This window comes from Ixodes scapularis, unplaced genomic scaffold, assembly GCF_016920785.2.
Source record: "Ixodes scapularis isolate PalLabHiFi unplaced genomic scaffold, ASM1692078v2 PGA_scaffold0__279_contigs__length_252992795, whole genome shotgun sequence".
NCBI classification, from domain to species: domain Eukaryota; kingdom Metazoa; phylum Arthropoda; class Arachnida; order Ixodida; family Ixodidae; genus Ixodes; species Ixodes scapularis.
Genome location: NW_024609835.1, coordinates 59900609 through 59927841, shown reverse-complemented (window position 1 = coordinate 59927841; position 27233 = coordinate 59900609). Strand labels below are relative to the sequence as shown.

At 44.6% G+C, this 27233-nt stretch overlaps 1 protein-coding gene across 3 annotated transcripts in view; it reads right to left on the bottom strand.

Annotated features, from left to right (window-relative positions):
* The window catches only part of LOC8028078 (diacylglycerol kinase 1), a 599538-nt gene that overhangs the window by 41544 nt on the left and 530761 nt on the right, over window positions 1-27233 (bottom strand). Inside the window, exon 1 of one of the 3 annotated variants that reach the window (XM_029978657.4) lies at window positions 10307-10432. The exons of the other annotated variants lie outside the window; for them this stretch is intronic. Coding sequence (XP_029834517.2) covers window positions 10307-10318 — 12 coding nt within the window. The 5' untranslated portion in view covers window positions 10319-10432. Of the gene's footprint in view, window positions 1-10306; window positions 10433-27233 lie in introns of those variants that run through there. 3 annotated transcript variants of the gene reach the window in all.

Here is a 27233-nt window from a genome sequence, read left to right as displayed (position 1 = left end):
CAGGCATGTTGGAAGCGCAAATATGGATAGAGCAAACATGTTTTGAAGCCTGATTCACGTGGTGCCATTTTACTCGTGATTTCGCAATTTCGCAATCGCTTCTAAAAAAAAAAAAAAAGTCTGCGCCGGGATAATGAGCACGATGAAGCGCTCCAGATTTCGTGGAGTATGGTTGAGCTGCGCTCCAGAAAGCACTTCGAAAAAAGAAAACTGTGTAGAGATGCGCTGTGAAGAAAAAAAAAAAAAAAGAAAAGAAGACAACAACAACAACAACAACAACACGGCTTTGCCGTAGATTTGTGTTCACGGTTTCTCACCGTCATCACTTCGTTACAGCTACCAATGAGTTATGATCGAGCGAACGGAGAAGATGGCAACACGAAGCTTGTATTCCCGACATTCAGGATAGGTCGTGCGGTATTATGCCTCGTGAATACACATGCATATCGAAACAAGACACGATGCCGCGAAAACAAAAATAATTCCCAAATCCTTCGGGGCTCCTCGAAGGGGATTACTGTGGTTTCTCAACAGCACCGGCAGTTTCTCACTAAAACTAAACGACGCTTCTTTTTTTTTTTGTTATTTTACTTTTAATGTAACATGCTCATCTGCTTTTGTTACACTCAAGTTTGTTACATCGGGGAGAGAGTTATAAGCACAAGGAAACAGAGGTTATTTACACCACTACTACGCAGTAAAAACTACCAGGAATGGGAGACCGGGGGAGCCTCTGCAAAGGGATACAAGGTCAAAGACATGGATGTGACATCAAGGAGAAAGACAATCGTGATTCCACCAAAAACAACGCTTTTCCTTATAAAAAAAAAAAAAAAAGAGAAGAGAAGAAGAAATTGGCGTAGGTTTTTTTTATTTCATAAAAAAGTCGTCCTTGAAGTCTAACAAGAAAAGGGGGGGGGGGGGGAGGGGGGTGACGCCCCCTTCATTCCTCCCGCCTCTCCTAAATCCGTCCCAGCTACGGACCCGTAATCAAACGTTCCAAGTCGACCCTCCAGTTCCGCGTAAGCCGTAACGAAGGCCTCAGAAACTCGTAATGAAGTTGAATTGTTGCCAACGGAGGCCTTGATGAGAAAATCGATGATGATCGATGGATACGGCAAGCGTTTCCAATTGGCGCAAGGTCTCTAGCTCGAACCGAATGATTAGATAAAAGCCACTTTGGGAACTCTCTGCTCTAGTAATGTTTTTTTCTTTCTATTCTGTTTAGAGTTTTTGAATGAGGTGAAATCTGTACCCGGCTTGACGGCCGACCTACCGTTCGTTCGCAATTTGGTCGACACCAATCTGTCCAAGACGCTCCAGAAACAATTCAACTTTCCGTTAGACTTCCGCACTCGTGAGCGTCAATCGCAGCGGCCCAGAGAAAAAACACAAAATGATGGTTTGGCGGGAGTTTGACCAGAGCTATCGTAAAGAAGGACTTGATGGAATCACGACGAAATGCAGGTTTCTATTAAAAAATAGTTTAAAAGCTAGTATGTTTAGGTTTCCGCATGTAAAATAAAAATGATAGTAAAAGAAAAAAAAAAAAGATCAAACACGGATCAGGAGCCATGTTTAAGACATGAGCAAATAATGTCGCAGAATTAAAACCCGGCATGTCCTTTTTTCTTTCTTTTTTAAGAACGCCGTTTTTTGACGGTTCAGTAGGGTTAGAACGAACACACTCAGGATTTAGTTTTTTTGGCATCCGCTACTAAGAGGTCCTAAAACATCTTCAATGCAACTAAAAAGTACAAAAATATTACGTGACTAAAACTTACTAGAAAAAATACCTAGGCAATGAAAACATTTTTTTAAAATATTTTTTTGGCTAAAGGTGAAACGGCATTTAGTTGGAACGTTTTTAAGCTTTACACGAGCTTACTGGCACTAGTGGGATCTAAGTGCACCCTCATGCAACGCCACTGACCAAGACACTTCCTTGTTGCGGTGTAATTTCAAGAATAAAAACGAGCGATTTTTTTTCAACCTCTCCTTCGCAAAATTTTATGAAGTAGTTTGGTGGTCGCAGTGTTGGCATAGTCTCCCAGTGAAGATATTTGAAAGCGGCTCGTAGATTTTACACGAGCAGTGTGTGAGCACAACATTCAGGCAGTGTGGCTCGTGTCAAACCGCTGCAATGACAACAACGGCCGAAGCCTAACAATGTCTGGAACTAAGAACCTGTCCTCTTTGCCAACCCCAGCACGTGGCTTCCTAGACATTGGCGGCGTATGTATAATCAACTTCAGATCACGTGGCCGCTTGTTCTGGGTGAAAGTTGAGTGGGTGAACGCTGCTCGTCTTTCTATTATTTTTTTCTGCGACTACCTTTGCGTGGGGACAAAAACTAATCCGGGTCTCATAGGTTATAAACGTCGGGAATCATTGTGAGCAATATTTGTGCAAAGAACAAAAATCGTTGCACCACCCCTTTAGTGGCAGGAGTCTTCCAATAGACCGATCTCACCAAGTGTTCGGTGCATCCGTGACGCTGCCATAACTTTAGTTCAGAGGAGGCATGCTGCAGTTCTCAAGATTCGTTGTGTCATGTCATTCTCTGCATGCGCATTGCTTCAGTGAGGTTGCTTCACGTGCAAAATGACCAAAGTTTCGTCGATGCATTGTGGCGTCGGCGGTGTAACGAAACTGGCTGGTGATATCGGTCTATGGATTCATCTGCGTTGAGCATTTGGGTTACTATGTGTACGTTTTGCTGTCTCGTATTGTAGTGTACTTTTGGCGCAGGCTGGCAAACGCTTCTGGGTCCCATGGGGGCTCCTAAGTTGCGCGGAGGCCCACAAAGCTACAATTGACTTTTTAGCTCAGGAGAGGGCTTTTTATGCCTGCACTTGGGACCGTGGAAGTGCTCCCAAACGAAGACGTGCGAAGGAGAATAGTGTTAGGATTTAGTCAAAGCTTTTTCCGCCCCTCGTGTTCCCTCGTTGTCTTTCCGAACACTTACATAGTGTGACAGGGTAGAAGAAGAAGAGGCGTGGTCGGAAGGACTGCAAGGGAACACCAGGAGGAGAAAACGCTTTAAATCAAGCATAGCCATACATTAAAGCGCCTTTGACAAGAAAAATACGCGATATTTTTTTTTTTAAACCGTCTGATTGGGACACGCGTGTCGAGAAATTAATTTTATGCTAAAAAGTTTTTTAGACCAATATCGACAACGCGAGATTTATTTTAAATTCTGCGCGGAAAGTCCATTACGTCACGGAACGCTCATGCACTGTTTCCATCTCAACGAGATGATCATTCGCTCTTTCCACCTCAACGTGAAGGCAAAGCCAATCCACCTCTCCTCCACGCGCCCGAAATGGCGAGAGAGAAAACATGGGGAAGCGAGGTGACTGCCGACTAAATAGGGTCTCACGCCGTCAATATTGCTAAAAAGAAAAAAAAAAAAAGAAACTTTTTCCGCGTAAATTAATTTCTTGACAGGTGTGTCCCTTCAAAAAAAAAAAAAAAAAAAAAAAAAAATATATATATATATATATATATATATATATATATATATATATATAAAGCTTCGAAGCTAAGCAGCTTCGCATTCAGTATGAATGGAGTGTATGGCATGCAGGGAGTGGGCTCATGAAAAGTGCGTTGGAGCTCACACGGTGCGTTGAAACTTACACGGTGTGCCTCGAGTTTGTCTTGTTTGCTTTTTAATTATTATTATTGCCAATACTGAACGCATATCAGTTTTTTAAGTATGTCTCAATGTACCCCACTACACTGTCTCCTTTTGCCCCACAGGGCGGGGCAAAATGAGACATTGTGTTGACATTCAGATATTGTCGCTTTGTTTGATGTTTTGCTCGCCAAAGCTTCAGTCTACTATACTGAGCATAGAGTCAAGACATCTAAGAATATCCCGATGCTGTGTTTCGTTTTATAATTATTGAAGGAAAAATAAAACTACAGTTGAAATGAAATGTTTTTGTTTCCTTTTGCCCCATCTTACCCTCAACATAAAGTCAGTTTCGAGCCGAGCCCCTATCTATCTATCTATATATATATATATATATATATATATATATAGATAGGGGCTCGGCTCGAAACTGACTTTATGTTTAGGGTAAGATGGGGCAAAAGGAAACAAAAACATTTCATTTCAACTGTAGTATTATATATATATATATATATATATATATATATATATATATATATATATATATATATACGAGCTTTTTAAGTTTTTAGGTGCGAACCAATCTCCCGTTGGATTTGCTTCCTCTTGATCGAACATGCTTTGAGCTCAGCTGTGAAGTCCTCCGATTAGAGTATCGGTAAAACTGAGTTTTACAAAATACATCTATTCAAAGACTGAGCAGCGGCGCGTTTCATAGTTATACCCTTGTTACAGGAGCACCCTTAACCGCAGTTAAGTCTTCCTTAACTGCGGTTAAGGAAGACTGTGTCGCATGAAATTCGCTGACTGCCACTGATGCGTCACGGCTTGAAAATGTGCAGAAACGCTTCATTCGTCTTGTTTATGATAAGTATTTTGGTAGAAGGTCTATTATGACTACGACGTCATTCTTAAGAAACTAGGTTTACAGAATTTATCGAAGCGAAAACTCTCATGATATTTTATTTTTACGTAAAGTAATTAACGGTCCCATCGACGCTGATCTTTTAGGCTCAGTGAATTTTCATGCTCCTGCTCGTTCTTGTAGATATCGTTCCTTGTTTTACCCTCACTTTCAAGAAACATTGTCGCCATTAACCCGCACGCAAGTCCCTTTGAACAATGCCGACTCGCCAACTTTGGACGTTTTCATTCGAGCGCAATCTTTACTTTGCACATGTACCACGTATAGGACAGGTGTCTCCATGAGATACTGCTGAATCTCTTTTCTTTTATCCAATCGTGGAGGTTTGTGCCACCATACCAAAACCTCACGGTTGTTCTGGGGCACTGGGGAAATAAATATATTATTATTATTAACTGCAGTGGCGTCAAGCCATAGCTTCCACTCTATCGTATTGGACAACTTTCTGTGGCTATGCAGTCAAAAAGCGTGGAAGCACATGCGCTTGCGCATCTTGAGCGCACATGAAAGCTGTGCACGCGCACTCTTTACGCATTTTTAAATATCTGTCCGAGAGTATACTGTCTTAACTGTGGTTGAGTGTAACTGCAGTTAAAGGTGATTTAACTGCGTTAAGGGTGCCCGCGTTGCAAGGGCATTAGAAATCTTTTAGTAATTGCCTACGACGTTTAGTGTGCTCTCTTCATTTATCAGAATTAGCATTAAAAACAGTCCACACTGTGTAGCGTTAATCTAGTGTCTGGACAAGAGGTGAGAGTGCAGTCAGCTTGGTCGTTAATGCGTAAAATATCCTAATATATGTCCTACTGTACATAAATATAGAACCTTCTCATACTCTATGCGGTTCAGGCCGCGGGCTGCCGCAGAGCCCAAGTCGGTTCTTTGCAGCAGAAATATATACCGCAAAGTATTTGAAGAAACACAAACTTCTTGTGTTGTAAATATTTGCACAATAAATGTCTCCCTTCAAAAAATAAAATCTGCTCAGAAGTTTAGCGGTATTTTTATTTTCTTTTATTTTCTTTGTAGACTAAACCAATACTCAAACAAGATCTATTTAGACTTCTTCTTGTCTGTGTGCTATAACGAAAGAAACAAATAACGTTCAATCAACAGGTATACTTTTAAACAGGATTTCCAAACAGTACCGGCGAAAAACAGGTAGATTTCTAACATTTAGGCTGCAGAGATTTTACGCTCAAAATATATTTCTTGAGCCTCGACCTAAACTAGATGCATATTTTTATGTTGTTATAGCTGGTCGACAGTTGTTGGGTGCAATAAGCTTGTCATAGGCGCATACTCGTGCATTTTTTACGCAGACTGTATTATAGGGCTGACTATGGCATTTTGAGCTGTGGAAACGCGTTACGAAGCTGCTAAATTCGGGGAAGAAGGAAGGTGAGTCACACCACGACAAACTTAGCGGATAGTGGTCATGTGACGTCGCGTAACACCACGATGAGGCAATCTGTCGTCACCTGACACACGTGTATCTGTCGACAAAGACAAAACAACTTAAGAAACTGATTTGCATTTTTTTATCACCACCTGGCTCATCTTTAATAGTGTTGCTTCTTTATTTCGACGAATCACAAAATGTCTACGATCTCGTATATTTGCCAGCGCGGCAGCTCGCACTTTCCCTGCACTTTGGCAGACTTCTTTAAAACTGTTCTAGTTTTAGGGCGTGAGCGCGAGTAGAAGAGGGGCGAGCGAGATATAAATGTATAGTAGCCCAGATTCATCTTTTAACAATCTCAGCGCATGAGCGTGGCCCAAAAAGCGCGGACAGGACCTTTTCACTTTGAACTCGCAGCAAAAAAGTCTGCGATCAAATCAACTAGCGCAGGAAGAAATCGTTAATGCCGGACATTATCTTAGGCGGTCAAACTTGACTTTCCACGCTAACCTTTTCGACTTAAATGCTAAAAACCGCAGATATCGCGTTTACTCGATGTTGCGCAGTCTACATACTGCGCATAGTTTACACATTTAAGCCACGTCTTTTAGCCTCAAAAAATAGACAAAAAATAAAATCGGAACTTGATCAGTGCGGTTAATTGGGCTAATTGGTTCATAGTTTAAAAAGTATAACAGCGACGATTACAAGGGCAATGACGAACCTCGGCCACGTTTAGCTACTGCCGAGGTTGCGGTCTCCGACGATATACAGGGTGTCACAAAAGAAAATTTATACGGTCTTTTTTACCGCAAAAATAAACTATGCATCGCCGAACGCTCATTCTCTGCCCAAAGGTAGAGCTAGAGGTCACAACCATATGCCAAATTTTCAGCCCGATCCGATGGCTTAATCAAAAGTTATAAGTCATTTTCTGAAAAGTTCAATAGGAAAATGGAGCCCATTTTTGCCTGTTTTCAGTTTCTGGCGCCATAGAGCCCCATGTGTTTGAAAACTCCGTCGGCCGCCATTTTCCCATTGAAATTTTCAGAAAACCACTTATAACTTTTGATTAAGTTATCGGATCGAGCTGAAACTTTGGCATCTGGTTGTAACCTCTAGCTCTACCTTTGGGCGGAGAATGAGCGTTCGGCGATGCCTAGTTCATTTTTGCGATAAAAGAGACCGTGTAAATTTTCTTTTGTGACACCCTGTAGATGCTTCAGGCGCCGCCTTGTTTCTCGGCGCCGAAAAAAACAAAAGCTGCCCCCCCCCCCCCTTTTTTTAGGCAACGTCTGACACGAGAGCGGCGGCCGAGCGCGCGCTCTCCTGAAACTGCCGCCAATGGCTATCTAGGAGCCGTTTTTTTTCAGCCAATGAAAGAATCGGCGTTTCTTTCGCGTTTTTTTGCGGTTTCAAAAGCCGCCGGCTCCGCTCTATGGGATATTTAAGGCTTTCGCATTAATAACAGAAGCCGCAACAATAAGTCGCGGTGCTGATTGCTGCGCGTTGCACCCGTACACAAACCGATGTGTCCTATCCGCAACGCTAGAACCGGCGGTGCTACGCAGCGGCAAAGACGTGACTTCCAGAAACGGTGAACTCGCACCTGTCGAACTGCGAAGCGAAAACTTCTGCGGCCCACCGGCGAAAATGCGAAACAGAGGAACGGAAATTATAAATGGATACCATTTGAGTCACGAATAAAACTACAGACCCACCGGTTTCCCCACACTCGTTTCCCTTTTTGACTGAACGTCTTTCGGGCAATGTTGTATATAAGTGCGGATTTCAGCTCTCGAGTGAACCGAAAAGCACCGATGAACGACCACCGAGCTAACTGCTAGAAAATTTAATGAATAAAAAAAAAAAAAAAAAAAAAAAAAAAAAAACTGCCATGTGTATTTGAAAAGGTTGCGAACTGGTGATTTGGTGGCTGGCTATTGTCACTGATGTCCTGTTAAATAAATACAAAAAAAGCTAAGAACGTTTGCAACGATCGTGATGTTTGGTTTAAAGGCCTACTTGTAATGCGGCGTCGTTTCTCATTGCTTTAGTACGCTTTTTAAAAAGGATTATCTGCTATGCTTTATCTACAACGAATTTTCCGAGTATGATTGAGTCATGCTAAACAACGTTAAATATAAGAACTGACTACGTCTATCACACACACACACACACACGCACAAAAAAAAATACTGACACTGCCGATTATATCGAGGCCTATCCTGCCACGTCAGGGGTTGCTAAACTCGCTTGCCGTTTGTCTCCCCACCCTTTCTTCAAGACAGAACAATGGCGCCATTCATGGCAGGCTGGCGTGTGTTTCCGTGCTTCTCAACACCGAAGAGACGGGAGCTCAACGAGAAAGTTTAAAAGCTAGGAAATACATTTTTGAAACCCGTGTTCGCAGGGTTCGGCGGACGTGTATTGTGCACACACTGCCGTTAATGCTTCAGAAAGAAAAAAAAAGAACTGTCTCAAAACGATGACAACTAAGGCTTTTAATGTTGATAGTTTTTTTCCCCCATAGAGAGAGAGAGAGATAGAGTGAGAGGGAGAAAGAGGCAGTCTATTTTAAGACAATTCCTGGTCCGAATCGGTCATTATCTAAGGGAAGGGGGGGTCCAGTTGGCCGCCTGGTTGTGGTGTTGGTTCCGGTGTACCGGATCACTTTATGTGTTTGATGTGGGCCAACAACAAGGGCCACAGGGTCGGGCGGAGCTCCTAAAGCGGAGCGGTCCAGCTCTTCCAGGAACATGAGAGGGAGAATCGAATGTGGGATGGGATAAGAATATGAGTCTTGTACACAATATTGCCGCGTCCATGACCGAGAAGGAACGCTTTTTCGTACTTCTAGAAGATTAGAATTTACTCTTACTCTAAGTCTAAAAAGTAACTTGGTAAATGACTGACTCGGCAAGGTGATGTCGGCTTCCGACATCACCTTGCGGATTCAGTCTCGTCGCAGCTCACCCTCGAAGATTCTAGGTCCAATATTCGAGATACCGAGGGTAAATAGATAAGGAGCCCAGCGCGGCCTTGTCGATTAACTCAGACTCCCTAGGGCGGCACTTTCTCTCTCTCCCATTTTCGCTCCAGTCAGGTATCACGCCTACGCTGCGGCGTTCGTGGCTGCTGTTTCGACGCATCCTCTTTCTTCTGTTTGTGGCAGAAGTTCACCGATTAAACCTAATTTCTTCTGTTTTTAGCAGAAGTTCGCCGATGAAACCTGTATTTTCAGTTTACGCGCCTCGAGTCTTTTCGATCAACGATAATATGACAGCTCGACGAAGGCGTGCGTGGGTGGGTGGGGGGGGGGGGGGGGGGGGGGGCAATTGATTGCCGGTTTTATTTGCTTTTGTTACTCCAGAACTGCAATTCTTATCTTCAAACTATACTGCTATATGGCAGTATATGGTCATCCCGGGCTCTAAATTAGGCCCCGACGTTAAGTGTCCATCGATATCATGTCTCTACGAAATTTTAAGCAGCGCCAGTGTCGTGAAATAGAGGTTACTGCATAGGCAAGCTGATAAACGATCACAGTGGGGGAAAAACAAAACTTTGCTTGAGACTAGGACAAAAGTTTAGACCACAAAACTGTGTTATGGTGTTTAAATTTTTGTCCTTAGTCTCAAGGTTTGTTTGTGTGAACACGACATGTGCTAGGGCAAACTTCTATAACTTGCAAAATAACCCCTTCTAATTTTAAATTCATCTACAAGCCGTACTCCACGAGTAAAAAAAAGAAAGAGCAACAAATACATAGAGGCTTAAAGTTTGTGGAATGTGCCATAAAATGTACTCGTCTTTACAACAACTTCGCAAATGGCACGCCCGCTATTTCAAACTACTGCGTAGATTTCAGTGCGTGTGTGTGTGTATTATTTTTTTTTCGTAAGGAAATACGAAGAGGTGCATAAAACTCTCACTCACGTATCAATTTCATCCTCTTGTTCGGGATTATACTTAGAGCAGGAGGAACGAAATGCTGGCCCCCCTCCCTTTTTCCAGAAAGTTTACTGAGGCCTCGAAGCGGGGTCTATGACGAGGCGAACAAGAACACTGGGAGAAAATGGCCCGCGACACCATTCCAACGCGTAGAAGCACTCAAAACGGATTACCGGGCCTAATGGCGCGGCTAGAACCCTGCACGCGGCCGAAACTTCACTCCCTCAGAACGACCGACCGCCTCGCTATTACGATCTAACTTTCGAGCTCCTCGAAAGGCGCAAAAGCCCCCAGTACCCCCCCCCCCCCCCCCCCCTCACACACACACACAATTTTTTTTGTTTTTTTTTGTTTACGCGAACGATTGAAACAGGCTACTTACGAACGGCGGCATTTTCAGGAGGACGTGTACGAGAGCCGACGTTGCGTTAACCCACTCGCGGGCTCGCTTCGCAGTCACCCGCCGCTGACCATCACCGCATTCGAAGTCGACGTCTAGACCATTCGACACGGCACTTTTCCCGAATCGCAGTTTTTCCGCGGAAGTTTTATAGCCACAAAATGAAGCGGTGCTTCAGAAGTAGGAACGGTTTCCGACCTGAGCGCATACGACGTGGTCATGCCGTTTTCAATGAGGTTTCCAACGCAATTCATAAATAGAAAGAAAGAGAGAAATAGAAAGGAAAAGAAAACGTAAGCGCTCCGTACGGAAAGTGTACACCAGCTGTTAGCGGAGGAGGACTTGGAGGCGATCGTGAAAGTCGGCACGTAGGTGTAGAGGTAGCAGGCCTCGTGTGGTGACGTCACGGCCTGCGCGGTCGACGGAATCTCAGCGTGTGCGCCGAGCCGGAGCTAACGCGCGGTTCGTCCACATGCCTCCATACGTTCGTCTTTGCTCCTTCCCGTGGCTGCGTGGGTGTGTTGACACGCGATTGTTTCTTGTTTCGGTGATTCATGTTCCTTTTTTCTTCATGAATCGTGGCCTCGCAGTAAAGAGAGTAAAGGCCCGTTCACACGCTTGCGTTTGCTTAGAACCGAGTTCTTATAAAGAACACGTTGGCACGCTGGCGCCATCCATGAGGTGGCCCTGGAACCACATATCACTATACAGCGAAGGTACTTGCGAGATCACATATACCGTATTTTCCGGGCTATAGTCCGCGGTCTATACATGTTTAAAAGTTGAAATTTCTGGCTGTGCGGACTATCTACGCGTGCGCACTATACAGGAACTGTTTTTCAAGATCGTTTATTATGACGAGACGTGACGGATTTTGTGCACGAAAGTGTATGTTAATGATGATTTATGCACATTATAGGCTTTATTGAGAGATAAAAAGCAGACATTTATAAACGTGTGCCGTCTATGAGAAGATTTTCGTGTCGACTAAGCACCAGGTGCGGACTACGCACCGGGTGCGGGCTATGCACCGGGTGCGGGCTATCTAAGCAAAATCTTTTATTTTTGACCCCAAATTTCCCCCTGCGGACTATACACCGGGTGCGGACTATGGTCCGGAAAATACGGTACGTACTATATATGATAGATGTACGTTCATAAAATTCAAAAAAAAAAAAATATATTTTTGAGCCAAGAAACAAAAAATGATTGCGAGAAAATACGAAACGTACAGAAATTGCCAAGTGTGTTCATAAGGTCGTAATTTTATCCTGTAGAACGAATGCTTTTTCTGTAGGTCGTATTTTTTCTCGCACATCAGAACAGTGGAATCGCATTCTCACGGTCACTAGCATCAATTATAGGTGAACAGTTTAAACACGTCATGGATAATATTGTATCACTAGGATCCAGTTTACTGTATTAACAATAACTGCACTTTGTTATTTGATAATTGATTTGTAATCACTCCCCTCTCTAATGCCTCAGGTTAGAGTATATATAAAAAAACGAAATAAATAACACGACCTAGAACTAACCCATAGATTTCGCAAGTGCCTGAGCCAGCCTTAATTGGAAAAAAACAAAAAAGCCCAAACAGCAAAGTTAGGCAGTATTGAAGATAACCGTACCTTTGATACTATCTTCACGTGCAGTTGAGTATCCCGCATCAGGTATAGCGTGGCAAAATTAAATCTGTCGGAGTGTATCCGTAGAGAAGATACTTTCCGTAAATATAATGTGCGTTCAATATATATATATATATATATATATATATATATATATATATATATATTATATATATATATATATATATATATATATATATATATATATATATATATATATATATATATTATAGACGCTTTGCAGCAGCTGTGCATGGACGCCGCCATAACTGACCTTCAGTTTTTGTTTCCTCTTATTTCGTTTATTTCACTTCATCATTACCATAGCAGGCCAGGTTACTGCCATGCTAGATTCAACTATGTCCTTTTCTAAAGCATCGGCCTTTGTAGAGGATAGTCAATTACCGTTTCAGTTGCTCGGCATCTCGGTAAGACAAGAGAAGGTCAGCAATGGCGGCTGTAATTTGGCGCGTGTGTAAAGCGTCTATATACCCGATCAATATTTCTACAGAGGCACGTATAAGTTCAATGCTTCCTCTTCGTTCAGTCTTATTCCTTGGGCGCTAGCTGTCAACAGCTGAAAAACTAAAAACGCAAGCGGACAAAAAAAAAAAAAAAAGAAAGAAAAAGAAATTAAAACAATTAGGCGAATATTTATGCCGCGGCTAAATCTGCATCATGGATTCGGATGGAAGTCGTTGGGTCTCAAAGTCAGGATCACGCTGCATGTGCAATGCATGCGCGTTTGTCGGAAGAACTGAGTGATGTCGGCCGTTCTTAGGCAGCCGACAGCACGGCTATACGGCATAGGGTGCATTTCGAAGGCTAGCCCATTCCGATTCTGGATGTGAGTGGCAAGCATGAGCTGCACGGGCATACGCGTATAAATTGTACTGGTGATGTAATTTAATTACAATTGGAAGTATAATTTGCTCCGAACAGTTAATTATAATTATAATTACTAGCGCCTCAAAGTACGTAATTACGAATATAAAGTTTTGTTTTCCAAAGACTAATGCCATTGTTTTCCAAATACTTTCCTCAGAGAGCTACCTGATTTCAATTACGTTGATCTGATGTGAGGTTTCTGTACTGGAATGTATTTTCCCGTTCCTTGCCTAACCGATGCAGAATAATTACACGGCCTTTACGTTCGTCACATTATGCGGGTTTGTTTTGCCTTCTTGGTTAACGCACGGTATGGGAGCTGAGTCCAGAGTGCAATACACTCGTTTTATTATTTCTCAACACCACCAGGATTGTTAGTGTTTTTTGTTTTCTTTATTTATCACTGAAGTTCAAAGTAAAAGAGATCTCTCGCTGTTAGTAGGCGCTCAATGTGATGTAAGCATAAACTTCTAATTATTTCGTAAATTGCCGGCAGGAGTCGTGATAAGGTACTCAACTGCACATCAAATTGACAATAATTTTTATTTTATATTTTTTTTTATCCTGACAATGGCAATCACACTCGTAATCGTCCATCGCCGTGGATGATGTTGCTTTGACATCTGCTCCACTGCGCGTCCACTCCAGGGTCGGAGACCTGACGCAGTCTAGGCGCTTTCGAAGTCGGACGAAAACTAAAAAAATCTAACAAATATAGAATTCGGAAACGTCATATTTTCCTGCCTTTTTATTTTCTTCGTGATAAAAAAAAAAACAATGCAGGCGAAATAGACCGGTGAAAAAATTGACTTAATTTGTCTAATAAAAACTTAGCTTGACTAAGAATTAGGAGCAGAAATCATTATTATTAGTTGTCTACAAATTGTTATAGAATTCGTCACGAGGCTCACGACGCAGCTCACTGTGAATAAGACGACGTGTATTTCGAGTAAATACTTTATTTTAATAATAATTTACGACGCAATCATCGACGTCAGCGCGACTGCAGCGCGCCACTTCGAAATTGAGCGATTGCGACGTCTCTGTGTAATCGTTTTTTGTTCAACCTGGTTTCCTCACCATCACTGCAGCTTCGTGTGCGCGTCTTGTCCTGTCTCTGTGTAAGCGTTTAACGTTCAAACTGTTTCACCACCATCATTTACCATGCTCAACAGCTCGTGCGCAAATGTGAATGTGTGCGCACTGCCGCTTCGTGTATGTGCGGAGCGAGTTTACCTGCTTTCTAGGACGACGTCGAATACGACGTCTAGGACGACCTCTACGACGACCTTAAACGACCTTAAGGACGACGTTAGGACGATGTCGAGGACGACGTCAAAAACGACCTTTAGGATGACCTCATGGACAAAGTCTAAGACGACGTCGAGAACGACGCCCTAGAGGATGACGTTGAAGACGACGTCTAGGACGACCTCTAGCTCGACCTCTATCTTGCCGCCCTAGGCAGCCTTTTACAGTGCCCGGCGCCTCTGCATACGCAAAACCCGCATACGCACCGCGCATTTGAGGCCAGATAATGTATCACGAAAACCGTGTGAATCAGCTAAAGAATCCTATCGCATTGAAATTAGAGGAAAGCTGACGCCGATATTGCCCAAAAAGTAGTGCTGCGAGAACAGTAAGGAGATAACGAAAATATCGTCTTTTCCACGTCATTCATGACTATGAGCTCTACCGAGCCGCTGCTTAAAAAAAAAAAATTATCTCTAAAAATGATTTAGCCACGCGACTAGTGCGAATAACGGTCAAACACGTAAACTAAGCTCCAAGTGTACGTTATAATGCTATTCTAGGAAAAACAGCTCCGGTGAGCGTGAAGTTTCATATATTTTCTATGGAAGTGTTTACCTATGCTTACGAGCTGCAAACATAAAACAGAAACATGAAATATACATGGTGTTTCGTTTTACTTGTACCACAATTAAAAAAATAAAAAAAAGTGGAAGACGCTTACATGGGTGCTGTTTTCACTGTGTATCTAATGGGCTCGGCGGACGTTAGATTCAATATTCATCACTATCTATGGGCTAATTAACTAAAATTGCCTAGTAGCTTTTTAAGTGGTATTATGAATGATGTTTCAATTGCAGTTCTAATTAAAACCAATCAGTAATAATGGCTAAAGCTATTTTTACAATTTGCGAAAAGGCAATGTGGCCAATATGAAAAAGGCGTATGGATGAATGCGGACATATTCATCCCTAAGTTTTCGCATGTTTGTCGGCAATTCAAGACGTGCGGGCAGCGAGGCATGCGTCATTATTTCGCCCTAAGTAATGCAAAGAGTGACTGGCACTTTGTCGCTATCTAGGCAGCGTCCGGTCGACGCTTCATCAAACCACGCGCTGCCGAGATAAAGAAGAGGTGACCGGCATGGGTACGTCACTCTTTTACCTCGATAACAAGGCGCGTTTCGTGCGCGCACGTTTTGAACTGCCGACAAACATTCGAAAAGGTTTCGCTAAATATCTCAGACATTTGTAAAAAACAAAAACAACGTTTGAGTAAAAAAAAATTGTTTTTTCTGTACGGCACATGCACGAATGCCATGCAACCGCTGCATTATTTATTTTTATACATTTTGAATGCATCTAAGACTCTCAAGAAGGTTACAAGTACAGGTGCGTTTGTGTAGTGTGTTTTGTGTTTATTTTAAATAAAATTGATCGATTGACTGATTGACTGATATTACGTTTCTTGTTTCCTTCTCGGCAAATGTATAGTTTACCAAGAAAACACTCTAAAGTAATATTCTATGTCTATTTATGCTCCTTACTTAAAAACTGTCGATGCCATATGAGCAAGAGCTGTGGCATCAAACCCGCAAAAAGAAAAAAAAAATCTCATTTTTAGTGCTTTACTTAGGTTCAAGCAGGTTCAATACAACGGCTACAAAAACGGTAGAATAATTTGTATCGTCAGTGCCGAGTCTCCTCCACAAACCATACCAGTCAAACAACAACAGCAAAAAATGCAATGTTGACTATACTTTGTTTCACCTTACGCTGATAGGCCGAGCTGATGGGAACAATGAGATAGCTTCGAAATGGAACTATCTTGGTGTTTGTCATGTTTCTGTACGTGTCCTATCATTGCTGAACCAATCATAAACCAAAGAGGCCCAGTGACTTGTGCTTTTGACGCTGCTTGATTGGTGCCATTAACGCGTCGGCTGCGTCGGGACTGAAGCTGAAACAAAGTACAATCTGCTATAAATCGTCAATCAAAATATTAGTTTAGTTGACGACTGCCATACAGCTGCGAAGTGACTTAGTAAACACTCTACGGCACGTGTATTGCGTTTACGCAGCGTATGATGTCACTCAGCGGTGATAAAAATAGACGCTGTCCGCATATTTCCGAGCTGACTTCAAAACACGCCCCGAACGCGGAAGCGAAAAATGAACGAAAGTGTTTACGGTTCAGGTGGTGCTTGTATTATCAGAGAGCTGACGCGGGCGACGAGGTGGCTTCGCACGCTGGGAGTCGAATGAGCAACTTTCACTACATATATTTACTATAGGAGTATCCTAGGACTGGGACAGTTTCCTAGCCAATGATAATTTATTAAGCTAACCACCCTGGTACATTAATTATTTCAAAAATAAGCATAAAAAACTTCATTTTTTTAATTGAAATAAATGTATCGCTGTTGCGCTTCCTATTATGGTAAACATTAATCAGATTTTATTAGGCTTGTAATTGTAAGCTCTGTGAATTTAAATTGCAACAACAAATTACTAGTCGCATTGAATGTACTTTCTCTTTATGCAAATATACCTCATGATTACGAGACGTTTTAGGCTGTATGGGAAACGCTGAACTTACGGTTGCCACATATGTTTCAAACAATTATACGTATTTATTTTTAGAAGTGAATAATTTCGCTTTTGCTGTTAGTAATTTAACACAAGCGAGGCGATGGGCTCTAGATTAAATCCCTAATTTGCAAATAGTCAATTGTCTCGGAAAAAACAATTTATCCCTCATTTCTAAACCACTCGTCCGGAAACAATTTTGGATGACATAGCTATAATCTGAAATAGTGCGGAGATTCTTGACTTTGTTAACCTCGCAAGTTACTTAACTTACACATTGAATTATAAAGCTAGAAGTAGAAAGATTCTCTAGACAAGCACACACTAAATGTTTACACCCCTAGGTGCGTACAAACGGTATTTCAGCGACTTATTTAGCACCTTTATTTCAAATAAGAAACAGTTCTCATCGTAAAATATGTTGATGTTGCATGGAGCACCCTTAAATGTTTGAAAGTTGCAAGAAGGGTGTGAAGAGGATGCTACGGTGAAGTGAGAATACCCCTAATATTTAAAGGATGTTTGCTGCACTGGCACCTGCTTGAACCAGCTTGCTTTAGCAACTATGTCGAAAAATTACTGCCTGTAGCAATACTTTTCACTCAAAGATGCGTTCCTCGCGCTTAGATACATTATGCTCTGCGTGGAATATTGACGAGAACAAAGCAACATATGTGTAACCTTCGCACTTGCGGAGATGGTCACCTGCGAATGAGCGCTTTAAATTGACGAGTACGCATAACGCGGTGGAGCAGTCAACAGGATAGTGATCCCTATGTCGTAAGTGACTCATCGAGTCTATATTTGCCGTTTCTGGGGATGTGTCTACTGCATGTGGTGTTTGCTGCCTTTAAACGGGTTGCTCGTAAAATAACATCCCTACTAAGATCGCCAGTATCCTATCCTTAGAGTGTACAACAGAGTCCTAAAAGTGTGTTGCTGTAACACCCTTAGGCGGTTAGTCCTAGGACAAGCTGATTTACACTCTTAAGGGTGTAAAACATTTTAGCGTGTAGTTATCGAAAAATGATTTACATTTAGCAACGAGGTAGTAGGCACTAATATTTGAATTAAAAAATTGTCACACCGCAGAGAAAAAAATCCTTTGCAGTCAGATATCACAACTAAAACGATGATGCGTAGAAAAAGCGGATTTTTTTTTAAAGAAAGGCAGACGCTAAGTGTTAAGAAATATGATATATAATTAATAAATTATATAATTATCGAAAGTCTAGCAATTCCTCAAACAAAATGACCTATATGAAAAAGAAGATTATTACAATGTATAACTCTTAACCAGACTTGTACACGTTACTGAAAAATAGTAAGGAATTACATTTACAATTACTCAAGGCTAAATTGTAATTTATTACAATTACAATTACCCTCCCATAAAAGTAACTGACCGTTACCCCAAAAAGTAATCCGTTACTTTCGTGACGTTACTTCCTACATTATTGTCCTCAAGTAAGAAACAAAGGGAAAAGGGTTATCCAAGTTGTTATTGTTCCAACCTGTTCCAGTTAATGACCTTGAGTACTTTGAGCAATAGCTGGCTCTCGAAAGTCTCGTGAGACATTTTGCGTTATTTTTTACTCAATATGTCGACTGCTACGCTGAACACCCTCTGAACTGAGGCACCGGTTGGGAGTGCCGTATTGTTCCTCACGAGTGCTTCATTCTCTGCACTGAGCTTCTTCAGCGAAGCAATAGAAGTACTATTTACCTCGAAGGTAGAAAGCTTCGTCGTTGCAGCCGTTGCCTAATATACGAAAGTTTTAGTAGATCGTTCCGATACCTCCGATGCCCCCGATAACGATATAATGCATGCGCAAAGGCGGCGGCGGGGTATCTGGTATCGTTATCGGAGCCATCGGACCGATCTACTAAAATTTTCTCTTGTCTAAATCGCGAAGCTGTAGAAGTCTCGTACATCTAGCCAAAACTAGAATAAGAATTGATTTTGTCCGTCTTACTATACCGACATATATTGCCAGACAATAGCAAAACATAGTTGTAACCAGTAAGGGGATAATTAAATAATAAATAACGTTTTGCTCGATATTCTTCTTTCTTTGGTTCTTTACAGGTCGAGCCTTGGTTGAGACGTTGGTGAATAAAACAAAACAAAAAGTTTCCAATGTTTCGAATCCCGGAGGAAAGCTCACCGGAGAAAAACTCACCGGAGAAAAACTCACCGAAGAAAAGCTCACCGGAGATAAGCTCACCGGAGAAAAGCTCACCGCAAAACCGGCGGATGCGGTGAAAAGCTCACCGGCCATTGAGCGTATGCGGAAAAAAGCTTACCGATATTTTTTCTTCTTTTCATATGGAGGCTGTTGGATAATGCGTAACATATATCAATTTATAATCGTTAAAATTCGTCAGCTTTGTAAAAAAGAAAATGTCCTTTTTGTAACATTTGTTAAGCTTATTGGGTATATGGCTCCCAAATTAATAATTGCGGGCGAGTGTTTTCTGTGGCTTATTCTCGAGGCAACGAAAGCCTAACTAAAAACTTTATGAACTTCCAAGAACAGGAAAAAGTTAAAAAAATGTAATGATGTCTGCCTAAAACCTAAAAAATCAAAGCTGTAACTGCCGAAAATTCAAAAGTGCATGCGCAACAACGCGGTGCCTGAAATTCTCTTTGAAGTTTTTGTTAACCTTTGAAAACAAGATAAAACAGTCAATAGGACATCGAGGCTTCTTTCTTCCAAGGACATACGCTTTCTAGCCGTTCGTGCTGGTGTTTTCACAGGTTCCCTTTCTGTGATACTGAGCGCCCTTCTACGGTGAGCCACCCATGACCTTCGGAGCTGCGCAATGGCACCGTTGTTACTCGTAACCTATAGAAGTAGTAGTCTTCTGTTACGCAGCGAATATGGCGAATTGGTAAACGTTATACATGCTGAAAACCGCTCAAACGACGACAGCGGTGTGAAGAAAACAAACACGACAAGCAAAGCTGTTCTCGCAACTAAAGCTTTGTTAGTGAAATTAACAGAAACAAAACAGCGCAGCCGACACTGGTTACATCAACAAACACCTTCTTATCTATTAGGCACTACACAATATTTGGAGCTGAACCAGGTCACACACCACTATTCATTATAGCTCGCAAAGAACAAACCTCTTTATCTGACAGAGCTATACTGCGTTTCACCTTATGTTGTACCGCAGCGAAGGCTAGAAGCGCGAGCTCATAGCGTTGGCAGCTGCCCTTGGTGCACGAGAGCTTGTGCCGCCGAGATGTGCCCTAGAGCAAGAAGCTCGCGCTTATAGCCTTTCCTGCGGTACAACATAAGGTGAAACAGAGTATAACGACGGCGCGCTGTCAGCTGTCAATAAATTGTTGCCTTTTTTATCGGTATACGATGTTTTGATTTTATGCTTGCGGCATCATTAATTTATAAAATGGGTGATTACTAATTTCTGAGGAATTGGTAAATATGCCCAATGAACTTCAAGAATATTACAAAAAAGAGGACATATTTTGAATGAAGTGACGAATGCGAATTGTGTTAAATTGCCACGTTTGACGCAGAATCAAGCTAAGCTAAAAAAATATCGCTGAGATTTTGTCCGCATCCACTCAAAGGCCGGTGAGCTTTTCTCCGGATCTGCCGGTTTTGCAGTGAGCTTATCTCCGGTGAGCTTTTCTCTGGTGAGCTTTTCTCCGGTGAGCTTTTCTCCGGTGAGCTTTACTCCGCCGCCCTATATAAATATAAGTAATAAAAAAAAGGACACTCATAAGAACAATTAATTAGAACGTCGGTTAAAACAAGGAAATGTAAACGCACGTTTGCCGTGTGTACCTTTCTTGGTGCCGTTCAGAAACGCACGGAGCACGAACCGACTGCAGTTTACCCCGGTGTTCTCCATATAGACATCCGCTGATGCCACGGGCAGCGAAGGGCAGAGTACTAAGTAAGCCGCGTTATGGCCCCACTCAAGAGTTTCGCTCTCTCCTCAAGCCCAGAATATCAAGTCTACGTCAGTTACCATTATGTTTTATTCGTAAAAATATCTGTTTGAGATAAGATGCGTCCTGTTCGGAGAAAACATGAAGAAGAAGAACGGAAGACTATTACCATTTTCCAAGTGTTCGAAAAAAGCTGACTTTCAAAAAGGGTGACTGGGATGGAGATAACCTGGCTGGAATTCATAAATAAAGTGGGCCAACCCTATAAGTTGGACTACACAGAAGTAAGTAGCTTTTAAAACCGGCTCAAATAATGTGAAAGATGCAGAAAAAACTACATCCTATTTCCTAAGAAAAGGGGATAAGTGTGCAGCACCGAACGAGGATGCTTGTGGCAATAACACCTTCAGATATTATCACATCTCTTTTTGTGGATTTTAGGGTAGACGGAGCGTTGTCTCGTGTTGCGATATTATGAAAATGGTGGCAGTGACTATAACCAAGGAGATTGTTAATTCTTGTCTGTGCCCTTACCGCCTCGAGCTTCTCGAGGAAGAGGCACACAATCACTTGGTGTCCTCCTCTCCCCGTCTTCGATCGCAAAGAGAAAACAAAGGGATTAAAACAAAGCGGAAATAACTTACCCCCCCCCCCCTTTTTTTGTTTTTTTATAAATGTTTATTTCGATTTTTTGTTAGGGTCTAAAAAAATAGATCCAGGGGCTTGGTGTTGCAAAAAAAAAAAAAAAAAGCTTTGCGGAACTGAAGAGTGCCAAGCCTCCCTATGCGCTGGTCAATTCGCGTGACAGTGTCACTACGCTCGACTTTACCAAAATAAAAACGACCCTTCCTTTAGAAGGGGGGGGGGGGGGGGGGGGGTTGGTCCTGAAAAAAAAAGTAACGGATTACAAGGAATCGGTTACGTAAAATATGTAAGGGAATTACTTTAAAATTACTCTAGAAAGTATGTAACTATTCCGTTACTAAATTACTGATAAATGTAAAGGATTACAAGTAATTTCGTTACTTGTAACGGATTACGTACAAGTCTGCTCTTAACGGTCGAACATGACTATTACTCTTGTTAACGATCAAGCGATTTAAATAAGAAAAGAATGCAAAAGCTCGTAAGTGGCCTTCGACCCCGGCTGCTCCCAGACAGAAGTTGCTATACGGTCCCTGGAGAATGCCCGGGCCCCCAAGACGGGGCCTCTCTGCCGTGAAACCCGAGCCCCGCGTGCGTGCCCGCAAGCAACAGCTTCGGAGGCGACCGCCCTCGCCCACGGAGAAAGGGCATTCCATCGGACGACGCCGAGCGTCGGAGGCGACCGCCCTCGCCCACGGAGAAAGGGCATTCCATCGGACGACGCCGAGCGAGACGCAGCACCGCTCTAGAACTGTAACCCTTATATAATCGCCCATTTGTGTATCCCTCAAAGTTTTAATTAAATAAACAGTTTAATCGAACCTCATCGTAATTGGTTCAACCGTCATCGCTAACATTTCAGAAGTGGGATAAATTCCAAATAGCCAAATCGTCAATCGGCCACCAAACTCATCATCATGAAACGGAAGGGAACGAAAGACGCACAGCCGGCAAGCAGCGAGGCCACTTCAACGAGCAACGTTGTTGGCGGCGACGAAGCCAACAAAAGCAAAGAAGTGAGCCAAGTGACAGCAACGAGCCTGCCGGGCGTACACCCCTTCTCAACTCCGCTGCCCCCACTGACGGAGGTGGATAACGGAACACCGCCTGATGGAGGCAACACAGGAATGCCGAACGCACAGGGACAGCCCCCGAACGACAGCGGTGGCTCCTTCGACTTCCAGGCATTGATGCAAGCGACCATCCAGACGGCGGTGCGTGAGGCGATGAGCGGTGCTGCTCAACCCTGGCAAACGCAACAACGACATGTCACTCCGGACGTTACGAGTGCAACGGACGGCCGGCTGGCCACGGCGAGCGCCCAGCTTGTGCCAGTGTACGACCCCTCGACCAAGACACAGCCAACGGTGGAGGCGTGGATCAGCAGGGTGGATAATCTGGCGGCTGCCTACGGGTGGAACGACAAGCAGACGACATGCTTTGCCCTCGTCAAACTACAAGGAGTGGCGAAAACATGGTACGACGGACTCACGACTGCACAGCGATCGTGGGATGAGTGGAAAACCGAGCTGAAGAGAGCGTTTCCATCGAGCGCCGGATTCCAGCATCTTTTTAGAGAGATGGAGTCACGTCGCAAACAACGCGACGAAAGCATGGAGATCTACTTTTACGATAAGCTAGCCAAGGCACGACGATGCAACTTGGACGACGAGGCCTGCATGGAATATATTGTGACAGGATTACACGCCGAGGACATGGTGCGATCGCTGAGTGTCCGCGAGTACGACAACCCCGAAGAACTTCTGCGTTGTATGAAGAGACTGGATGAACGGGTGGACACTTTCAGACAGACGCAGCCCAAGATCACCAAACCCCCACCGATGACATCTCGTGACACGAAGTCTGTGAACACTGCGTCAACTGGCAGAAACAACGCCCTGCGAAAATTCAACGAAAAAGGTGAACCCCTCTGCTTCAATTGTTCTGCATACGGACATTATTCTGCTGCATGCCCCAAGCCTCAAAAAAGACCTCGATGTGGTATATGCAATCGAACCGGACATGAATCGAAAGATTGCCGCCTGAGATCTGGCAAGTCGGACACATCTCCAAAACCGGGAGCAGTCCTCACCCAAGCGTGCAAGCACGGGAAGTCACCGAAAAATCCAACCGACACCAACGCGAAGTATTTCATGAAAGCGCACCTGAACGGAAAGGAGGCCAACGCTTTCGTGGATATGGGCAGCCAATGTGTGACTCTTCGAGAGAGCGACGCGATATCGTTGGCGTTCCCGTACGACAAGCTCCTTCACCCTTTCACGATTAGCGGCTACGGAGCAGGACAGACGACACCACTGGGGCGCGCAAGAGCTGTACTGACGGTGGATGAGGCAACAGCGGACGTCGACGTATACATCGTTCCTGACGACGTCCAGGTGATTCCGCTACTCATTGGCCAGCCGTTCACGGAACAGTCACACGTCACGATCATTCGCAGAAAAGACACTCTCCGCATTTTCGAGGAGCGCGAGGAATCGGGAGAGGAAGATGGAACCCTGCGAAAAATCCAAATCCCTGATCTTGCGCCACGCCGAGTGAGCCTCTGGGCCAAAGAGGCTGCGGTAATTCCTCCGAATTATGTGGGCTTTGTAACCCTCTATACGAGCGACGAGTCAAGAGGCGACATCTTCGTTGACCGACGACACTGCGGAAGGCTGGATCAGGACCACGGGATCATGAGTTGTGTTCTGAAGAAGAACTGCAACGAAGAATACGTCCTGCCAGTGGCGAACGTGGCAGATCATGAGATTACGTTTAAAGAAGGAGAACGAGTCGTTCGAGCCGAGTGGTGCAACGAGGAGCGTACCCCAGCGGAGGAGAGTGTGCGCTGTGACGAAAAGCAACGCTACAAGCTGATTGAGGCGACGGACCTCAATATGGGCGAATCCGTGACTCCAACGCAACGGGATAGACTCGTCGGTCTGATCAACGAATACCGTGAGTGCTTTGCCACTTCTTTGTCTGAAATCGGGAGCACTGATGTAGCCGAGATGAAAATTGAGCTCACGAATGACACGCCTGTAACGTATAGGCCTTATCGTCTTGCGTACTCCGAGAGAGAGACTGTTCGAAGCATGATCGAGGAACTCAAGGAGGCAGGTGTTGTCCAAGATTCAAGCTCAGACTTCGCAAGCCCTATCCTACTGGTGGCGAAAAAGACAGGGGAGAAGCGGCTATGTGTCGACTTCCGAGCCCTCAACAAAATTACCAAGAAGGACAGATATCCGCTCCCGCTGATTGACGACCAGCTTGACAGGCTCCACGACAAACGGTTGTTCACTAGCCTCGATCTCGCATCTGGATACTATCAGGTGCCCCTCTCCAAGGAAAGCCGAGAGAAGACCGGGTTTGTCACCCCGGACGGACACTACGAATTCACCCGCATGCCTTTTGGCTTGGTGAATGCACCGAGCGTGTTCCAGCGCATGATCAACACAGTGTTCGGCTCCCTCCGGAACACGAAGGTCATGGCCTACATGGACGACCTGTTGATCCCCTCGGGTACATTTGAGGAGGGGCTGGCTATTCTACGTGAGGTTCTCGAGCTTCTGAGGACCGCTGGTCTCACGCTGCGCCTAAAGAAGTGTTGTTTCTTTCAAGAGAAAATCACCTATTTGGGATACGAGATTTCGGCTTCGAGCATCAAACCCAACAGCCTCAAGTTAAAGGGCATCTCTGATTTCCCAGTGCCGACAAACGTCCATGATCTCCGACGATTCCTCGGTTTGTGCAGCTATTTCCGACGCTTTGTGGCTGGATTTGCCACGATATCAAAACCACTCACCACCCTGCTTCGTAAAGGAGAGGAATGGCACTGGACGACCGATCAGGAGGCTGCGTTCCGGAGGCTGCAGGGCTGCCTAATGAGTGAGCCTACGTTGGCACTCTACGTACACGGTGCAAAAACGGAGGTGCACACAGACGCTTGCAAGTTTGGACTCGGAGGAGTACTGTTACAGGAACAAGCGGACGGGTTGATGCACCCTGTTATGTACGTCAGCCGCCGCACGACGCAAGACGAGGAACGATATCACTCTTACGAACTCGAAGCATTGGCAGTTGTGTGGACAGTTGAGAAGCTTCGGCCGTACTTGTATGGGATCGAGTTCACTCTCGTCACGGATTGCAACTCCTTGCGAACCACTCTGTCGAAGAGAGACCTGGTGCCACGTATAGGAAGGTGGTATCTGCGGCTACAGGACTACACGTTCGAAGTGGAACATCGACCGGAAGATAAGATGGCCCACGTCGACGCTCTCAGCAGGGCTCCTGTGTCGGAGCCTGAAGTAATGGACGTCGCAATCGGCGCCAGTGTTTTTGCTACAGAGCTATCCGACGACGATTGGTTGGTGTTAGCTCAGCAGACAGATCCAACGTTGCTGGGAATCAGGGAAAGCCTAAAGAAGCCCTCAAAGACGAAGGAGTCGCAGCGTATCGAGAAGGAGTACGCACTCTCAGAAGGAAAGCTTTTCAAGAGAGTCATCGATGACGGAGAAGAGCGCCTACTATGGGTAGTGCCACGAGGAGCTCGCTGGCAGATTGTGCGACGATGCCACGACGATGTAGGACACTTCGCTCTCGACAAGACCATGGCTTTGCTCACCAAGATGTACTGGTTTCCCAGGATGCGTCGGTACGTGAGACGGCATCTTGCGTGCTGTCTCGAGTGCTTGTATCACAAAGTTCCGTCCGGAAAAAAACCAGGCAAGCTACACAGCATCGAAAAAGCGGCCGTACCATTTGACACTCTCCACATGGACCATTTAGGCCCATTCGTCCGCAGCACGAGCGGCAACACGCACGTCATTGTGGCAGTAGACGGCTTTACGAAGTTCGTCATCCTTCGAGCAGTGAGGAACACTTCGTCGGGCTACGCGAGGAATTTCCTCAAGGACCTGGTTGCCACTTTTGGTGCGCCGCGAAGATTGGTCACCGACCAGGGAACCGCGTACACCAGCCGACAGTTCGTACAGTACTGCAAGTCTGTCAATGTCATCCACGTGAAAAATGCAACCTGCACGCCCCGAGCTAACGGGCAGGTCGAGAGATATAACAGAATGATAACACCCGCCATTGCCAGCCTTTCAAAACGGAGCGATGGAAAGGACTGGGACGAAACCCTGACCCAGCTCCAGTGGGGTATCAACAACACGCTGAACCGAGCGACCAAAGCGACGCCCTTCAGTCTGCTTTTCAACTTTTGCCCCCGAAACGTAACAGGCGATGAAGTCGACAGCGCGCTCGCGCACGAGCTCAACTCTACTGTACTCAAGCTCCGGGAAAAGGCAATAGAGAACATACGCCAAGACCAAGAAAAGCAGAGAGAACATTACAACAAGAAAAGAGTAGCTGCGCCTGTCTACAAACCAGGAGATATGGTGTTACTCGAACGAGAGCCAGTCGCAACGGGAGAGTCACGGAAACTGCGTCCAAAATATAGAGGCCCGTACATTGTTGTGGAGAAGTTGCCCCACGACAGGTGCAGAGTGCAGGACCTCCCCGAGACTCAACGCTCACAGCGTTTCTACGACGGAATAGCAGCTGTTGACAAGATGAAGCGTTTCGTTCCCTGTGACGAGGGCAGCGACGACAACCAGTCGCCGGACTCGGAGTGCGAAGAAGACACGCAAAATGCGACTTGAGATTCGGAGGCTCATTTCGGGGACATATTCCGACAAGACTCCAACCGGGGGCGGTTGTGCAGTAGGAAGGCCGAGTGTTAACGATCAAGCGATTTAAATAAGAAAAGAATGCAAAAGCTCGTAAGTGGCCTTCGACCCCGGCTGCTCCCAGACAGAAGTTGCTATACGGTCCCTGGAGAATGCCCGGGCCCCCAAGACGGGGCCTCTCTGCCGTGAAACCCGAGCCCCGCGTGCGTGCCCGCAAGCAACAGCTTCGGAGGCGACCGCCCTCGCCCACGGAGAAAGGGCATTCCATCGGACGACGCTGAGCGTCGGAGGCGA